Genomic DNA, 19887 nt, shown 5'->3' with positions numbered 1-19887 from the left:
TGCCTTGGAGATTATCAGGGACAGCAGCCGGAAGACTCCGGTGAACCTTGAGAGGGGCCCAAGCGATAACTGGTGGGCCCGCTTTAAAGTCCGGCAGCCAGAGCTGACCGCCCGGACACCGGACTCCCTTGATCGGGTCAGGGTCCTCGCTGCCACACCTGAGGCAACAGACAAGTTTTTCAGCTTGTACGAAAACATCATCGAGAGTCACAGTCTCCACGACAAGCCTCACCTGATCTGGAACTGCGACGAGACTGGGTTTGGAGATGAGCCGAAGTCGAAGGAGAAGGTGATGTTCTTTCTGCACTCCACCAACTTCACCCAAGTGGAGGTAACCAACATATAGAGTACATATTTATTTTACTTATGATATTTGTATGTTTTGTGTTGTACCCCACTGGACTTCTAATGGACTACTTCATTGAACCATTTCAAAAAGGCTATGTATGTGTGTATGCACAAAACACTAGTGTAATAACATGTTTGTTCTCAGTAGATTGTCACCAGTGAGAGGAGGGAAGCTCAGATCTGGGGCACGAGGAGCTGGACTCCGGAGACATCGAGCTCCTCCTGTGCGATGTCTCCGGACTCGCTGGTCTTCATCACCAGGGATGTTTGGGACCGGTGTTTCCCATCTGCAGAGGCAGTTATTCCCTGCAAGATCATCCTGTCTTACAATGGTGGACAAGTGAAAAACATGTTCATACCTGAAGTTTAAAAAAAAAAAAATTCACTCGCAAAATACATTGTCTATAGTTAATTATTGTTAATTGTTTAATTGTGTTTATTTTTGTTCAAATGAATAGGCCTACATGAAATAGTTGTTGTTAAATTAAGTAAATTAAGTCTGTGTGTAACCAAGAGTTGTTGCAGGAAGTTACACACAGACCGGATCAAGCGTAAGGTAAAGAAAAACATTTGATTTCTCTGTAGGGTCCTTTCCATAATGTTGTCAGATTTTCCTGCTGTTTTTTATGTAATGCTGCTGGGCGACACTGAAATCCCCCCCCCCAGGATTAATAAAATACATCTGTATCTGTATTTGAAATGAACTAGAGCTGTGTTGCACAATTTATATTTAAAGGATAAGGCCGGTGTTTTTAATGCATTGCTTATCGTCAACAAATCCTATGAAAATAACAAAATCAACAATGCCTTTGCTCTACTCCCGTTACTTTCTGACTTCCCATGTTCCCTTTTTAGCCTTCAACCCGGAAGTCATTGGCTCCAATTGTAAGCTAAAAACCTTTAAATACAGCTCACAAAGACATAGTTTACATTTTAAAAATCGCCAACTGTTACCACGAATTTATTTTCGAAAATTTCGAATCTAAATTTGAATGATTTAAACCACGATTATCACCTCAAAGAAGCTGCAATTATGAGAGTTAAACCAGCTCAACTGTCAGTTTAAATTTAACCCCTGAATAAAAAAGTTTAAATTGCAGTTAAAAGTTTTGGAGCGACAGTTCATCTAGGTTTAAAGTAAAAACTGAACTGAGAAAGAAGGTTTAAATTTAATCTTGTTTATGCTTAAACTAGGTGTAAAGTTTGGTGCAACAGAAGTTATTGATAAACCATGATTTAGAGAACTTTTAACTGCCATAACTGGTCTTTGAGTCCTGGATTTCCTGCTATGTTTTACCCTTTGTGAGAAAAACAATATGGCATTTTGTCCATTGTTCAATTGAGATGCCAAATATCCATCAGCTAGTTATTATGTGTGAATGAAGATTAGCCTGATTGTGTTTTTGTCTCCAAGTGTCTCTAACACCCTAACCCAGTCAAACTGCCAAACAGACAGATGGTTTCTAGGCTGAGGGATTAAGACCCGGCACACAACACAAAACCTGTTGTTTAGGTCTTATTCTTTAATTCTTCTTATCTCTCTGTCTTTATCAAAGCAGACAGAAAACAAGAGAAATACACAATCTCTCTCTCTCACACACACATGCACAAATTCAAAATGGTAATTTGAAGTTGCTCTTTTTTATCATTCAGTCTCCATCTTTGTCGCTCAGCCTCACTGTGGTGTTTCTGCACTGCACTTCCCACAGATCACCTGTCAATCAAACAGTGTGGGGGGCGGAGCTTGGGTTTTCTGTTGATGCAGTTTGAGTTTCTCTTTTCTTTGTCTGTTCAGTCATGGTGGCTATCGCTGCTCATGCTAACTACCCATTTCTTCTTCTTCTTTTGTTTATTCCAAACAAACCGGAAACATAAAACGCATCACTTCCTGTGCGGCAGAGGATTTTTCCCGGGAAAGAGCTACCAGACAGACAGTGGAAAAGATTTATGAACTGGATATAGGCTGAATCACTGTTGTGTTTTATCAGTCAGGGATAGAAAGTAATAAAATGGATATTGATTCATATGAAAATGTCACAGATTATTACTTTAGATAAAGTACAAGGAATATCGCTATGTTTTTTTTTAAACCTTTCTCTACAAGGTCACAGGTGGAGAACGTTCTCCACATAGATGGGTAACGATGGGAGTATCAGCACTGAATTCTGGGTAATAACAAAAGACATTGCTTCTGTCTGAGTGAAGGAGATGGAGCGTCTCTTTCCTCTGAATCCAGGTGGAAAACTACTGCAGTGTAACAGGTGATGACTTCAATCCCTGCCACTCCTCCCTCTCTCTCTCTCTCTCTCGTACATTAACAAACCAAATACTCCCTCCCTCCCTCTCTCCATCCATATATTTTGGCCTTGAAGTTTTGAGTTTCAATGCAAACGAGCTGATGAACAAACATCCTGTTAAGTCAGCAGGAATGCACTACCATTCAACAATGCCCCCCCCCCCCCCACACACACACACACACACACAAATGTACACAAGCTGCCATCCAGCTCATATAGGGTTAAATGGTGTGTGTTACAGCCTTTCCTGCCTTAAAAGTGCTCAGTAAAATCTCCAAATCAATTCTGCAGCAAACAAGTAACAGTTGAAGAGAATCCTAGCCAAGGTCGTTATAGTAAACTACAACTAAGATGAAAATGAGCTGTTAAAAAACGTTGTTGTAAACTTAAAGTAAAAACTAGACTTTGCGAAAAACTAAAACTGGACTACTTCTACTTCTGAAACTCAATTCAGCACCGAAGAAATAAAAGCATGATGACTTATCTCCAGATCACTGACAGATAAAAAATTGCTTCATTTTGGAAATATTCTTCAATTGAAAGAAACAACATTGAACAGCTCTTTCAACCTGTTCATCAAATCTCAAATCTAAAAAAAAAGAAATGAGCTGTTTTTTCTTGCTGCTTCATAGTGAACATGTGAGTAGAAACCAGGTGGGACAACAGAGTGAAGGCGGGTGACAGCGCTGAGCAGATGCAAGCATTCGTTAGAGGCAATATGATTTTGTATTTTTTGGCAGAAAACAAAATTCTCCACCTACGCACCCACACCCACCTCTACGTTTACCAGTCCCACCAGGATTTCGAGTTTTTTTTGTGATTATTGCGGCCAAAAATGCTTGATTTTGCTGCGGCTTTTCTCAAAAATTGCGATACAATTTGCGAGGTTTTATGCGCTCTTTTTGCGGTAAAATTGCGGGAATTGGGAAAAATTGCAAGCAAAGGAAAAAAAAAAAGTATTTTCTCTCTCTCTCTTACTCACACACACACACACACACACAGCCTCCCCCTATTCTCTCCCACTCTCCGTTTAAGCTATTAACTCTTCCAAGAGCTTGAATTTTGCACTCACCTCGATTCTTGCTGCTTTTGTTTTGTTTTGCACGGTCTATGGCAGTCATTTTTGTTGGCAGGTGAGCTTTGTTCATCTTCCACCTGAATGCGCGCTGCGATGACGTAAGTTACCGCGACACCGAATGCGACAATTGGTCCAAATCACAAGCGGTCTGTTGATTTGGCCGTTTCATGCGGAAAAGTTGCGGCAATTTTGCAAAACTGCAAGCTCTCGCAAATATTGTGGAGATTTCGTGAATTTGCGTTAATTATTGCGATCGCAAAATCGCAAGTTCCTGGAGGGACTGGTTTACATGCACACAATTACCCGACTACTGTCAAAACTCCAACAGCGTTTACATGATTCTCTGAAGTGACACTTCCCCTAATAATCCGCTTTACACGTATTCACTGCCGCCTATGCCCCTAGGTTTCTATTCAACATGATCTCACACAAATACGTGAAATGAACACGATCTCTAAAACGGTGATTTACGTGCTGTAGACAGACACGTATTATGGGAAAATAACGTTTCTCCACCACGAAATGAATTACGTTCCCCCGCAACGAATTGAAATACGTTCCTCCACCACGAATTTAAAAACGTTTCTCCGGCACAAATTGAAAATTACATCCCAAAGGTTGGTTAACGGTTAAATTTAGGCACGTAAAATGACTTTCGTTAAATTTAGGCGAGTAAAACAAGATCGGTTAAGGTTATGGTAAAGTTTAGGCAACTAAAACAACTTGGTTAAGGTTAGAGAAATGGTTTGGTCATGGTTAAATAAGAAAAATGTTTGAAAAAAAATTAAAGGATAAGGCTGGTGTTTTTTAATGCATTTCTAACCGTCAACAAATCCTATGAAAATAACTAAATCATGCCCAAGGAAGCCATGTCCCAGTAGCCATAGAACTCCATTGTATTAAAAATACGATACATATTTCATCACTGCCGAATTTTCTCCTCAAACAATTTAATAAGCCAACCGTAAAAACACGTTTTCCATCTCAGGAAAGTAGTTCCGTAGCACAGAAAATAGTCCCCGGCGTAATGAAGAATTTGTTCCCATTTGAATTTGATTTGGTAATAACTACAACAGCCTGACTTTTCATGGTAACAGTTAGCGATTTTTAAAATTGAAACTATGTCTTTGTGAGCTGTATTTAAAGGTTTTTAGCTTACAATTGGAGCCAATGATTTCCGGGTTGAAGGCTAAAAAGTAACATAATCAAAGTACGGTGTTTACATGGATCCTGCTTCACTCACATTATTGACTTAAGCGCATTTTATACTTTAATGAAATAGCGTCTCTGCGTGGAAATTGACGCTATTTGACACATATTTGGGGTAGAAAATAGTCTCAGTGTAGGTGTTGGAACCTGCCCAAAAAGATCAACTTCACGCAGAGTCTACACAGACTCGTGCACTCTGATTGGTCGATCATAGGGGCGATCATGACGGCGTCCGACGCTTTAACCTCCAGCTGCTCCGACACATCCCATTCCTCCAGCTGCATTGCTTTAGTTTGTTTTTACCGGTGATTGTCGTCACATCTGCTTCCCGTTCCTTTCTTCTTCTACGTTTAGTTTTGGTGCGATATGATTTTTTTTAAAAACACTGCCACCCTGTGTTCGTGATTTCAACGACATGCGATGCTCACATCAACGCAGAAGAATAAAAACTTAAATGTAAGCGCCGCTGCCTTCTTTACGTTCACACTTTACATTCGTTTGCGTTACGTTTGACTATAAAATGCGCTTTAATCGCATTGTAATCACATTTTTTGTTGTGCATGTAAATGTGGTCACTGCCATTTACAGACACACACACACACACACTCACAAACACTGTAAACACACGAGGGCCCACACAAACACATAAAACCTCTACTCACACACACACACACACACACAGAGAGACGTCCTCTCCTTTCACAAACAACACCAAAAGCGGTAAAGCACCTGTCAAACTGGTATTTCAACAGGAGAGAGAGAGAGGAGGAAAACACAAAGTGACGACCAGAGGAATGGATGGGTAGGAGGAGAGGAAGAGAGGGAGTGGGCGAGCGAGGTAGAGGAAGGTGTGGGGGGAGAGAGAGAGAGAGAGGGAGAGAGGGCATTTAAAAAGCAGATTAAGACAAGTTACACATCTCATTCCAGAGAAAACTGTCACACACACACACACACACACACACACAGACTGTAATACTACTGTACTTACTCTGATTCACACACACACACACACACACACTGTGTTTTGGACTATGGCTTCCACCACCTCGGTCGATGTTCTCCCCACAGGCGGCAGGATCTTCACCTCCATCCCTGACCTGTTCTTCCTCCCCGAGTTTGTGAGTTTCTATTTTACTATTCTACTATTTTAGCTTCTACTTCTCTTTTTTTCTGTTTGTAAGATCCCCCTTTTCCCCCCTTCTATCCATCCTTTCATCCTTTCTTCACTCAGCAGAATCAAATGTAGACTAACATCTTTATTTGTTCTCTGTCTTTCTTCAGATCGCTCCCCTTTCTATATAAGACATTTTCCTTTTTTTGTCTTTCTTTTCTTTCTATCCATCCTTCATTTACTCACTCGTATCTGCTCATATCTAGTTAGACTAACATCTTATTCCTTTCCCTCTCTCTTATCTGTGTTTTCCTTTTTCGCTCCTTCTCTTCTCTCATCCATGCATCCTTTATTCACTCAGGTCAACGCCATTTAGATTTTGATCTTGTTCTCTTTGAGTTTTTTCTTTCTCTCTCTCTCTCTCTCTTTCTTCATCGTTGCTCCACTCCATTGAGGCGAGTCTCTGTTTAGATAGGAATCTGTCGGACTGACCGGCTAACTAAGCATGAAGATAAGAAGGATCCATTGGTTTGGTCTTAAAGCCTGGAGCCGGGGCTGATATGAGCTGGAGAGTTTTATTCCAAAATGAGATCTCTAAGTTATGTCACTTTTTTTTAACACTGGAAATGCCAAGATGCCAACTGCTGTTTTGAAGTGTAGAGTTGAAATATCTTCAGCTTTCAAAATGTCCCTCCATGACTTTTCCTAGACTCACTTTTCAGTACAAACCAGTGTTAGATTTTCAAAATCACTTAATTAAATAGTTGTTATAATTATATTTATTCTGTTAAATGTACGGCTTGTTGGCTCCCACAATCCATTGGCCTTTCTAGTGTTAAGTATAGTAGTTAACTTCAGTCCTTGGTTGATGCTTACTGTTGCAAAAATAATTGCATAATAGCACAAAATTAGAACTTTTATTCTACTTTTTAAAGGCCAGTCGATAACTTAAAACCTGAGTTGACAAATGATTTTGCAGACTGGATCTTCTATATTTTAGAGATACTGACTGATCAAGCTCAGGTAATGATCATTTTTTCTCCCTGAATAAATAAAGGTGAAATGACAAAAAAAAAAAGAAAATATAGCATTTTGGAATAGAAATTTTCATTTCTAAAACATCATACTGTATAAACAAGGTCTGAAGGTGCCTGTTGCTCAAATTCTGTGCTCTCAATCATTATGTACTGTAGTCGTAGGCATCAGCTTTCTCAAGGATTAAATCAAGCCTTGTTGATAATGAAAGTTCAGTCTGTCATTACCAAACTCTCGGCCTCAACACCAGACCTGAACTGCTGTCTTGTTTTTATCCCTGGCTAAAACACATTTGTCAGTTCTTCCAGTCAAACCTGGGTCACATTGGGTTAACAATCTGATTTCTCTGTTGCTGTGTAAATCTAGCTTAAGGACACAGACTTTCCTCAGGCCAAAACATTCGTTTGTCTGTTCAGAGTTGCTCGGCAACCAGGAACCTGGTTACCTCTGTTCCTATTGGTCAGAGAGACTGTCCTTTACCTGGAGGACCGGGGTTCAAGCCTCCATCCTGCTGGAGTGTCGTTGAGCAAGGCACTGAATCCCTACCCTGACCTCTGACCCCCCTGTGGTGGGGGGGCAAGAGAAAAGAGAATTTCCCTACTTGGATCAATGAAGTGTCTTTTTTTTAGTATGTTAAATACAAGCCACAGCTCCCTGTGTTTCATGAGCTTTCAGAAGAAAGAGTATCTGCTCACCACACATGGAAAACTGACGTGAAATCCGACCTGTTTCCTGTAGGCAGCCAGGGGAAGATTAAATCTGTGCCACATAGGTGGAAAGACAGTTTGAGTCTGCAGACTGAAGTGTAAATCTAAACCATCTCAACCAGCCAGCAGCATGCGGGGCTTTTATATAGAATATCATGGATAATGTGTTACTCAGATATGGAAATGTACTGGGAAATGTTTGCCAGTTGGCCGTGTAAATCTAAACCATCTCAAGCAGTCGTGGAGATAAGAAGCTGGAGGCGGACAGCAGGGGGCGGAGCTTACCTTTCATGGATATGGGTGCTAGCTGAAGTCGTGATCTCTGTCTACCAACCATGTTATAGGTCTAAAAGAGCAAAAATAATAACTTCAACTGAAATTACAGTTAAAATTCACAACTATTATGCTACAGAAAACGCAGCGCTGATTCCCAGTGAACTGTCAGAACCACAACATGAGCGTTTAGACGACATATCGTGTATTTATTTACCGATTCACATGAAGTGATGTAACGGCCTCAATATCACATCCATCAACAGCAACAACATCAACATTTTTTGTCAAAATCTGCCATGTTGCATCAACCCTACAAATAGATTTAATCTTTGCAAATTTGTGGAAAACTGTGTTGATAAAGGTTATAAGAGTGAATTGTCGATGGAAAATAATTTGCTATTATGTTAATTTTAACATAATAGGATGGTTAAAATGGGTTAAGGGAGTTATTAATGGATGAGACCCCATCAAAGCTACCTTAAACACCCCTTAATGTTTGACTGCTTACTTTCTAATTTAATGTAAAATTCAGGGAGACAGGAACTTTCCATTAATAACTCACTCATAACCTGTAAACCTGCACAAAAGGCATACAAAATCCCTTAATTTCTAGTGTCTCCATGAATCAACTCGTGAATAAATCCCTTAAAAACCCATGATACTAACCTTACTTTTTTTTAAAGCTGTGTCAAATTGTTTTAATTGATAGTTTATGAGAAATTCAGGACATTTCAGGGATAAAATTGAGGGGTTTGGTTTCGTAGTGCTTGGTCCCTTTTTGGAACGGATAATGTTTCCCAGTCTGATATAGAACAGCGGAGATAAGGCTTATGTAATATTTGCCGATACTGCTACATGTGATTGTTTAATACAGTGTTTGAATGAGGTCATTCTGTTTTCCCAGTAATGCATCGTTGCTTCAGGTGTTTGCTCTGATCCATATCTCACATGCTGAGCACTTGATGCTTGAGGTCATTTCAACATCTGACACTATCGCATGTTTGACTAATGTGGCATTTTCCCACAAAAGGTTTTAATTGAAAGTGTAAGGGAGTTGTTTTTTTTTAGCTGTTTTTTTTAAAGCAACCGAGTTCTTTTTGTATCACCTGTCACAACAACACCCAGGGGTGCAAAGGATCTCTGATTTCTAACCAGCGCACATAATTATTACACATAGAAACACAATAGACAGGCTGAACAGATTAAACCAGAGGAGCTTCATCCCAGAATAAGATATCGCCCATTTGAAAAAAAAAACTTAGCATTGATATGTAGCATTTTGGAAATAAAATAAACTCAAAAAAGTGAAAAGTGAAAAACCCACCTGTGAATTTAAAGCACATGTGCTTTTTGGATACCTGGTGGCTTTTATACTGTGTGTGAATAGTTTTCACATTGTATTTTGACATGACGTGATGTATAGTGTTTTTTCCACATGAACATTTTTTGCATGCTTTCATCTGCCAGTACATGTGACAATATGTGTTCTACATGTGAAAACTTAATTTCACTTGCAAAGACACATTTTCACATGGGAAATGTCACGATCACATATGAAAAGTGTCCAAAAAGCACATGTGTTTTGTGTTTTGTAATGGTCTTCATAAACAAATTCTAAAGTAGCACAGCTGTTAGAGGTAAACTGGCACAGATAATATACTGTATTAACTTACTGGGTTAGACATATTTTTCCATTATAAACATTACGACAGGCTTGACATCCTTATATATTAATAGTGATTTAAAAAGATGCCTATGTTAAATTCACACTGGTAGGAAAAATATGATGATCATATGAAATAATCTAAGTTTAAATCTATGTAGCGGTGTGCTACAGGACGTCCAGTACCTGGACTTTGTGCAGGTGTACTGCCCAAAATGTCAGGGTGTGGCACATTCTTCACATGTGGTCAGTACAGATTGAATGGTGGTTTCTGGGGTGAAAAATGCTCAGTAAATAGACCTGAATAGACTGGTGTGACATGAAACTTACTATGTTTACACAGCTGACTGAAATTGATTTATTAACTTTTCTGAACCTCGGCAGGTAACTAACGTTTCTACCAGGAAACAGCGACGAGTAAATCTTGAATTTCACTGACACTTGCTACCTGCCAAATGCTTGGACTTGAGTCCAGACTGATCTCACAGAAAAACGTGAAATGAACACAACATGTTAACAGCAAATTACGTGTTGGTGGAACATAAAGTGTTAAATTTACGTTTTCCCAGCACGAAACGGTTACGTGAAGGAGACACGACTATAAACAGGAAGTAGTGTGACATTGAAGTAGCACGGTGGCCAGTAAGGGTGTTGTGGTCAGGGTGGTGGACGGGCGTATACGTTTGCCTTAGATGTCGGCGACTGGGGTTCGATTCCCAGCGTTTTCATAGGACATGCAACCGTAAGTCACATTTTAATTTTTAACAAACGCTTTTCTTATTTAACCATGACCAAACCATTCCCCTGACCTTAACCAAGTTGTTTTAGTTGCCTAACCATAACCTTAATCCAAACCTTAACCATAGTTGTTTTATGCCTACCATACACTAGAAGACTTTGAAAAGACTAAAGTCTGACACCACTATTTGCATGAGCCAAGACTAAAGACTTCCGATAATATTAAACATGTTTGATTTTATCGGAACGTCAAGACGAGAAAAAGACTGACTTAAGACGGCTCGGACTGAGTTTTCTGACACCAAACGATCGAGATGACGGGAGCGCGCCACAACTCCAGCAAAACTCTCATGATTTTATTCCGACATTGGAAATTTGTCTGCGACAGTGAAATCGCTTGAAAAGTCGTTTGGTGTAAGGTCGCCATTACTTGCCTAAACTTTACCATAAACCCTGATCCAAACCTTAACCAAACTAGTTTTATTTGCCTAAATTTTACCGTTAACCAACCTTTGGGACGTCATTCGGGTCGTGGTGGAGACACATTTTTTTTCTCCCATAATGCGTGTCCACAATAAATCGCCGTTTTAGAGTTCGTGTTCATTTCACGTATTATTGTGAGATCACATTGGAAGAAACGTTAATTCAGGTTGTGGTGGAGGCACGTTTTTTTCCCCATAATATGTGTCCACAACACGTAAATTTAGATTTTGTGTTCATTTCACGTATTTTTGTGAGATCACGTTGATTAAAATTGTGACTCGAGCAACATGATCTCACACAAATACGTGAAATGAACATGATCTCTAAAACGGCGATTTACGCGCTGTGGACACGTATTATGGGAAAATAACGTTTCTCCACCACAAACTGAATTACGTTCCCCCGCAACGAATTGAAATGCGTTCCTCCACCACGAATTTAAAAACGTTTCTCCGGCACGAATTGAATTACGTCCCGAAGGTTGGTTAACGGTTAAATTTAGGCACGTAAAATGACTTTCGTTAAATTTAGGCACGTAAAACAAGATTGGTTAGGGTTAAGGTTAAGGTTAGGGTAAAGTTTAGGCAACTAAAACAACTTGGTTAAGGTAGGAGAAATGGTTTTGTCATGGTTGAATAAGAAAATGTTAGTTAAAAATTAAAGGATAAGGCTGGTGTTTTTTAATGCATTTCTAACCGTCAACAAATCCTCGCCGCCACAAATGTAATTACAAAGTACAAAGTACTTGTCAAATACAGAGCAGTTGAAGACAAGAAAACAGTTTAAGATAAAAACATAATATTGCACCAGACAGTATCGACCTGTAAGTTCACAGCTGTTCAGAATCAGACTGTGAAACACAACAGGCAGTATCTACATCTATTGTCACTCTAACCAAAGCAGGCTTAGTAACCGTAGTGTTTGATGTGTGGCGGTGAAGCCTGACCATTGAAGAGTGTCATTTTTATATAATGAACATTTCAATGAAGCTCTTATCAGGAAACAAATGCGGGAGTTTCGTGCTCTATCAAAACGCCGGAGGCTCTTTCAACCACAATGTTTGCCAAGGGAGGAGAGAGAGAGAAAGCATGCATGAATATACTGTAGTTTGGCATTGGTATGTGTGCATGTAGTGTCAGTGTGCATCAGTAGAGTCGGCCTAGTAGTGTGTGTGTGTGTGTGTGTGTGTGTGTGTGTTCTCCACAGGACTTTTTATCCCTCTACTTTGAAGGCCAACCCTCATTTTAGTGGTGGATAAACATGGCTCTTTTAAGAAAGTAAGAATAAAAGACAGGTTTAGTCCGTGGTTCACTGAACTCTCAGTAGTGTCCCAGCAAAGAAAGAAATCCTAGGCTTTGGCCAACCAGGTCTCACTGACTTGCTTTCAGACATTTTAGGAAGAAATGCACTGCTGCTGTAAGGAAAGCCAAATCTGATTTCTGTTTACATTCATTTACTAACTCGTCGCACAACCCAGCTACATTTTGAAACATAGTAAAGTCAACCACAAATCCCATCAGCACCTGCATGCCTATCCAGGACGTTGTTTATTAAAGGATAGGTTTGCCGATTTTGGACCTATACAGTATAATTTGTCTCTTATTTACCTGTAGGCTAGTACTTGGACCTGCAGAAAATATTGGCTCCAGAGTCAGCTGTCAGTCAAAACAGTGAACTCTGCTGCTAGGCCTCTTGCTGCTAACAATGAGTCCAAACAGGGTTTGTCAAAATCTCTCCAGAAAAAGCCAGTCTGTGCAAACAATATGGCGACCAACCGAGCTAGGTTTCCACCTGAAGCAGTTTGAGACTTCACTAAAGTATGACTTCAGGCTCATGACAGTAACAGCTGACATTTGTTCACTGTAGCTGTGAAGCTGCAGCTAGCTAGCTAGCTACTGTAGCTTGTTCCCTTTACAGGAGACGGAACATTCCAGCTAGCTAAAATCCTGCCGGGTGGTGTAACTCGGTAACTAATTTTGTCGTTTATGTAAATAGTACTTGTAGGATTTTTAGGGGTAAATCAAAACCAGACCTTATGCAAGACAGTCAAGGAATAATATCTATTTTGCATAAATAAAGACATTTTAAAACAATTAGGCATCGTTCGGTCCTCTCTTGGGTCTTCCTCTCCTCTCTCCTCCTCTCTCCTCTCTTCTCTTCTTGTACCTCTTGGAGGGTTTTCCAAAATAACATCCATGTCAAGCTTTGTCAGTTTTTAGGGAGCTGATAGAGCCAGACTGTCTCTGGTTACTCTTCTTCTGCTGAAACATCATCCTGAAGGATTTATGTGTTCTTCTGTCTCTCTGGTTCCTCATATAGTTCAGTCTGTCTTGCTGGACACAAACACACTCATTCCTTTTTAAAAGATGGTTTACTCTTACTCTCCATATTCACTACTTTAATACTTACTAATCTATTCACTAATTTGAATAATTAATATATATTTGAATATTTATATTTGCTAACCTCACAGATCTTACATACTGAATACATTTTTGTGAAATTGAACCAAACAAGATGTGTTGATGCGTCCTACAGCATATTTAAAAATCAAAGCCATATCTTTTTTATTTTGCTTAAATATGAAGTAACCTCCCATACACTGACACAGGGTTGACGGAAACAATCAACTTTGGCTCCCTACAAGTTATATCAGAGGACTTTAAACTAGCTATCAAAAGCTTCAGCGGTATTCCAATGAAAAATCAAATCTCTCTCCCCCCCCCCCCCCCTCCAGGTGTTTGGGGGCTTGGTGTGGATCCTGGTGGCGTCGACCCGTGTCATCACAGCCAACCCTCTGGGCTGGGTGATGTTCGTCTCCGTCTTCTGCTTCGTCCTGACGACGCTCTGGTTCTTCCTCTTCCTCTGCGGAGCCAATCAGAGCAGCGTCTGGCCCTCCCTGGTTAGACACGCCCCCCGCCGCTTCACTGGCTAATTGTTTAATTGGTTAACGAGTCGGTTGATTGATTGATTATCTTGTTAATAGATTGATTTGTTTCTGTTTTTCTGTCTTTCTTCTTCTCTTTCCATTCTTAACTCCCTCTCTCTGTTTCTTACTCCTCTCTGTCTTCCACTCTCTCCTCTGTCTCTTTCTAACCTTTCTTCCTACCTCTCTTTTTCTCTCTTTCACTTCCTTTTGCTCTTTCTCTCATTCTTTCTGTCCTTATTTCTCTCTTCCTCTTGTTCCCTTTCACCCTCTCTTTCTTCTTCATTCTCCCTCTTTTTTCCACTGTCCTTTTGGCTCCCTTCTCCCCCTCCTCTCTCTCTCCCTCCCTTCCTGTTCTACTCTCTCTCTCTCTGCCTCTTTCCTTCTTTCTCACCTTTTCTCTCTTCCTTCTGTTCTCCCTCCCTCTCTTTCTGTTTTTGCCTCTCTCTCCCTCTTTCTAACCTTCCCGCTCTCCTTTCTCTCCATCCCTGTCTCCTCTTCCTCCCCTTCACCATCTCTCCTTCTGTCTCTTCCTCCCTCTCTCCCTCTTTCTAACTCTCTCTCTCCCTTCCTCCCTTCTACTCTTTCTCCATTCCTCTCTCTCCCTCCTTTGCTCCTTTTCTCTCCCTCCCTCCTCTTTCTCGCTCTCTATCCTCTCTTTCTTCCTCTTTACCCTCCTCTGAATGTCTCCCTTCCTCTCTTCCTCCCTTTCTCCCTCTTTCTAACTCTTTCTCCTTCTCCTCTCTCCTTTCTCCCCCATCTCTCTCCCTTCCTCTCCTCCATCCCTCCATCTGTCGCTCTCTCTTTCTAACTTTCTCTCTCTCCCTTCCTCTGTCTCTCCGTCTATCCTCTTTTCCTCCCTTTCTTCATCCTTCTCCCCCATTTCTCTCCCTCCCATCCCTCTCTCCCTCTTTCTAACTTCTCTCTCTCACTTCCTCTCTCTTTCTCTCTCAAAGTTAACAAATTCAAATGACAGTAATCAAACTGTCAATGAACAATAAATATACAATTGATGTGTCAATAAATGAATAAATAGCCTACAACATTCAGCCAATTTATTTAAATACATACAGTTTACAACTTTTTTTTTTTTTTACGTTATCAGTTGACAGGTTTGTCTGCAGTGTCACACTCCTTTTTTCTCCTAGAATATATTGGAGTTTTTCATTTATTGGAAGGTTTTCAAACTATGGGCATAATGGTTTTGAATTGGCCAATTGGCATAATCCTTTCTTCCTCCCTTTCTCCCTCTCTCTAACTCTCCCTCCCTCTCTCCTCCCCCCCTCAGGATGTGGGTTATCACTTCATTGCGGTGGTTTTCTACCTCAGTGCGTCGGTGGCTCTGGCCTACATCACCGTGAGAGACGGCCTGGTGCTGAGCGGCGACGAGGCGCTCAAGATCTACCGACTGGAAATTTCTGCAGTGGTAGGTCACTCTCACACACACACACACACACACACACATTCTCCAAACTAACCGCAAGACATCAATATCCATTATTGTTTTACATATTTATTATTATTTTACCCTCATTGTTTTTATCTCTTTTGTTGCCTTTGTTTTAAATGGTTGTTGATGTGTTGTTTTTACTTCTTCTAACGTTCCATTATATATCCCACACTTTGAGCTGCAAACCCTTTACTCACAGAGTAAATCATCATAGGTCTATATACTATATACAATGCAGTTATCATTGTAATATTTCAGCATACAGAGAACATACACATACAGTAGCTTACAAGCATGAAATTACCGTAAAACTTCAATTAAAAGCCGAGTCCCAATTAAACGCCGAGTCCCTTTTACTGGCCGGGTGTGGCTACACGTTTTGACAAATAAAGGCCGGTCTCAATTAGAAGCCGGTTGCCATTGATGCTGCGAAGCAGTTTCTTTTTTTTTTTACTTGCATTCAAACGTCAGTCACATTTGCTGATCGCCATGGTCGCTGATCGCCACCTTTTATCAATAACACAAATGAAAAGTACAACCTCTTGCTGCCATAAACTTTTTTCGGCTTTCATCCTTTCTAAGGTAGGCTACCGGTATTTTGATACGGGACTCATCTCTCTCTCTCTCTCTCTCTCTCTCTCTCTCTGGCCTAGATGCGCTGTCTCTCGGAGCGAGATCAAATGAATGATTCGTAATTGATATGTTATTCGATAGCCTAATTTTTATACAAGTAATATTCTACTGGTTTAAATAAACAATTTGATCGTATTTTCCATCTTTGCTGAGCAAGAGTTTTGTGCGAAAGGAATTAAAGGCCTGTCTCATATAGACGCCTGTCCCAAATATAGGCCGGTTGAGTTCAGTGTTTGAAGCAAACTGGGCTATTAATTGAAGTTTTACGGTATGTAAATGATGCAAACACAACGCTGATAAGTAAATGATAGTAAAGCACAGTACAGTGTCATATCTTTGTTAATTCAAACCATCAAGTTTTCTGCAGATTTCTCCTCTCCAACTACATGAGGTAGTTTTTGTTCCAGACAGAGGGAAGAGAAATCTGGTATCAAAATCTGGAATTTATTGGAATAGTTTTTTTCTTGTTATCATATTTAGGACATTCAGATAAGAAATGCATCTCTGTTTCTGTCTTCAATCAGCGTTCAAATCTTGTGGCAGATTTGCGATGCCTCCATCTTTCTATCTCAAGATCATGATCGCATAATGTGTGTGTGTGTGTGTGTGTGTGTGTGTGTGTGTGTCCAGGTGATGTCCTATGTGGCCACTCTTCTCTACTTCCTCCACGCCATCTTCTCTGCCATCCGGTGGAAGCGGTCCTAAAACACACCGACGTCCACAAACTAACAAACAACAGAACAAGAAGACCACAAGAGAGGGATACTGATCAAATAACAAACTTAACTGTTATTGGACTAAACACAGAATGAAGAATGTTTAATTTTTATTTTTTTTCCTCATCTCACAATTTTTCAAAAGCAAAATGCTGTCACACCAAAGTACTAACACGCAAATGAAACTGCAAAAAAAATACCAAAAATGTCACTTGTCAATTGGTCTTGTTAGTAAAAATAGGTCTGTACATTATCACCACACAATATGCTTCTTTAAAAAGCAGACAGAACTGATCAAGTGGATCTGTTCAGGTAGAAATTGTATTCATTTGTATTCATTTCATTGTGGGTCTACTTTTCAATATCTACTATTTCACCCTTGAAGATGAAGATGGATGTGTGTATAACTTTGCTGAGAAAAACTAATTAAACCCATAGATCTAATAATGTATTTAAAGGAGCGGGCACAACATTAGAATATATATATATATAAAGGTAAATATATAAAGATAAATTGATGAAGGGGATTAAAAAAACAATGCACTTGCACCGTAGTAAGAGGCAAATTACTGAGACAAACTAAACAGCAGTGTTGACAGGGAGATTTAAAGCAATATTCCACTTAGCTTTAACATGGGAGTTATTTGGCTCTTGACTGCCATGAAAACCAGAATATAAACTACTCACCAAGATCAGATGCAGCTGGACGAGTTTATAGCGTTCAGATTTTTACTTCCCATTCATTTGAATGAGCCACGAAAAACTGACATTTAACATGTTAGTGAACAGAGTCAACAACAGATCCTGCTTTTAAGACAACAAAGCATCCTGGTCCCGTCGTCATTTTGCATTTCTATTCTTGGTTAACACTAAAATTAGTATTTAAAAATAAAAGTAGATCTGGCCTCCCAAACGGGAATATCTCTCCTAAATGGTATCCCTCCGCTATGTTCTCTTCTATCAATAAAAATGCTATTCGTAGACATTATGTTATAAAACGTTGGACCAACTGAAACTGAAAATCACAGTAGCGGGATCTGTTGTTGAATCTGTTCATGAATGGACTATTGCTTTAAAGGGAAAGTTCAGGATATTTACAAGTCTGTGCTATTACACTAACCAAGCCTCTCTTAAAGGAAGAGTTTTTGGGAGATTGGCTGGTTGCTTAACTTACATTGGCTCTGGTGCCTCATGCTAACACTTTAGCATTCACTATGTTGAGTGATAGTAGGCAACTAGCATTGTCCAAAGAAGACGTTTAAGGAATAAATAGTTGTAAGTGGGTTTTAGTGGCCTGTAGATTCATACATTCTTAAAAAATGATACATCATTAACTCAATATAACTGATGTAAATCTATTTTGGAACTATTTCAGGTGAGCAACAACGTATTAATCCGCTGTGCAGTGATTTTTAGCTGTAAACAGTCTCCCATCACTCACCACCTTCACTTCCTATGGAAACAGGGAAAGTAGTCCCTGCTAGATCAAAACAACATTATTTTTATATCATATTTTGTGTAAATTTTACCAATCTGTGACACAAAACTGTCAGATTTGGTTGTAGTATATAATTTAAGATGACTTATCATGTAGCTTTATAGCTGCTACAAGTCCTCATTTCCTCACTTTTGAGATGATGCTAGTCGCCTACTATCACTCAACACAGTGAATGCTAAAGTGTTAGCATGGAGCACCGGAGCCAATGATCTACCAGGGACACATGGATGATTTTGGTGTCTATGTTCTCATCACTTATCAGATAATTTGACCAACAGACCGATCACCCAAAAACTTGGTGTATTTCTTTAAATGGAAGGTTCAGCATCTTTATAAATCTGTCTTACCGATCAATAATCAAGTCCAGTCTTCAGTTTCAAATTTCATGCGATGGTTTTGCCACCAACTTGAAGTAAGCATTTGTGCTAATCGAAGTGGGATATGAAACCATTCCTCTAAAAATCACATACAAGCTATTCCATATAGCTCGACAGTTCCAGTAATAGCAGTGCTAACAAATGCTAGCGGGAGTCTGGTGCCATTCAGAAAACCTGAAGCCTTGTTGAATGTCCTAAGAGGGGTTTTTGATTAGCGATCAATAGGATACGCTTCTAAAAAATCCTGAATCTTGCCCTCAAGGGGAGATGAAAGGAGGCGGTTTATTTCATGCATCCTCCATGTTTACTGTACACAGAAGGATGAATGTAAGGCAAAATAACTTTCTCCTTCACAACCACCACACCTCTTTTTGTTCAATTTCAAACCACATTAGCCGATTTTTTTCTTTCTTGGCAAAGCATAACCCAGATTTGATTGACAATGAAAGCTTGGTTTTTGATGTATGGTATTTCCATGTGATTTATTGTTTGCGTTTTTATGAGAATTTCCACAACTTTCAATATGTAAATATTTGAATGATCTCACTTTACAGGTATTTTTGGAATCTATGATGTGAAATAAATATATTTGATATTCAATCAACGTCATTGCTTCTGATGTTTTTTCTGCTGGTTTCTCAGAGAGAGAGAGAGTAATTCCAAAAAATTGTAAGTTACACGCAAAGGGGCAGTTTAAAGTTTAGTTTCAGCGTAGTCCAAGAATGGTTTCCAAAATGATTATGATGGAGCAGAGTATAAAGCTCAGTTTCTCTAGTTTATTTAGTTTCTGCATCACATCTTGTATCCACAAAATTAGCCTGAATGTCAGTTTTGTTACATGTATTGTAATTGTGTATGTAGCTCCTTTAAAGGGGAGTGTCTTCACCCAAAACAGCATCTATGAACATGTATATTTTGAAATGCAACTTCTGGTCTCTCCTCTGGGTGCAATACAAACACAGGCTGCAGGCGCTCCACTCACAAGCCAAAGACAGACAAAATAAAGTGCAGAAGGGTCAAAAACTTGCAAAACCTGCAGTAATAACCAGCGCTCTGGAAAACCCAATGACCCGAGTCTTTACTCTGCAGCAACTATAAACATGTTTCAGCTGCGTGGGTTTCGGTATAGCCTCTGGGGAGCAGTTTCCTCTGTGGGAAGTTTCAAAATCCCCTCACAGTTCAGCAGCCCGGAGCGCTGCGGGACGAAGGGTGTGTCCGTTTTGCTGTGGGACGGGCCCTCCGCCTCACCCCGCCACCACAGCAGAACGGGTTTATCCGCTAACTTATCTTTCTTATAAGGATCGGTGACACCCGCCGCGGCTCCGTTAGTTGAGCGGAGAGG

At 40.0% G+C, this 19887-nt stretch overlaps 1 protein-coding gene across 1 annotated transcript; it reads left to right on the top strand.

The window, feature by feature from the left end:
* Positions 1 to 5816: 5816 nt before the first annotated feature.
* On the top strand, positions 5817 to 16951 carry LOC139929553 (myelin and lymphocyte protein-like). The gene is made up of 4 exons (XM_071922488.2): positions 5817 to 6050; positions 13683 to 13847; positions 15160 to 15297; positions 16585 to 16951. The coding sequence occupies exons 1-4, from the start codon at positions 5964 to 5966 to the stop codon at positions 16657 to 16659; spliced, it is 465 nt and encodes a 154-aa protein (XP_071778589.1). The 5' UTR covers positions 5817 to 5963; the 3' UTR covers positions 16660 to 16951.
* The last annotated feature ends 2936 nt before the right edge of the window (positions 16952 to 19887 follow it).

Source organism: Centroberyx gerrardi, chromosome 15 (assembly GCF_048128805.1).
Source record: "Centroberyx gerrardi isolate f3 chromosome 15, fCenGer3.hap1.cur.20231027, whole genome shotgun sequence".
In the NCBI taxonomy this organism is placed as follows: Eukaryota; Metazoa; Chordata; class Actinopteri; order Beryciformes; family Berycidae; genus Centroberyx; species Centroberyx gerrardi.
The sequence above is the reverse complement of the archived record's forward strand: the minus strand, read 5'-3'. Positions and strand labels throughout refer to the sequence as shown.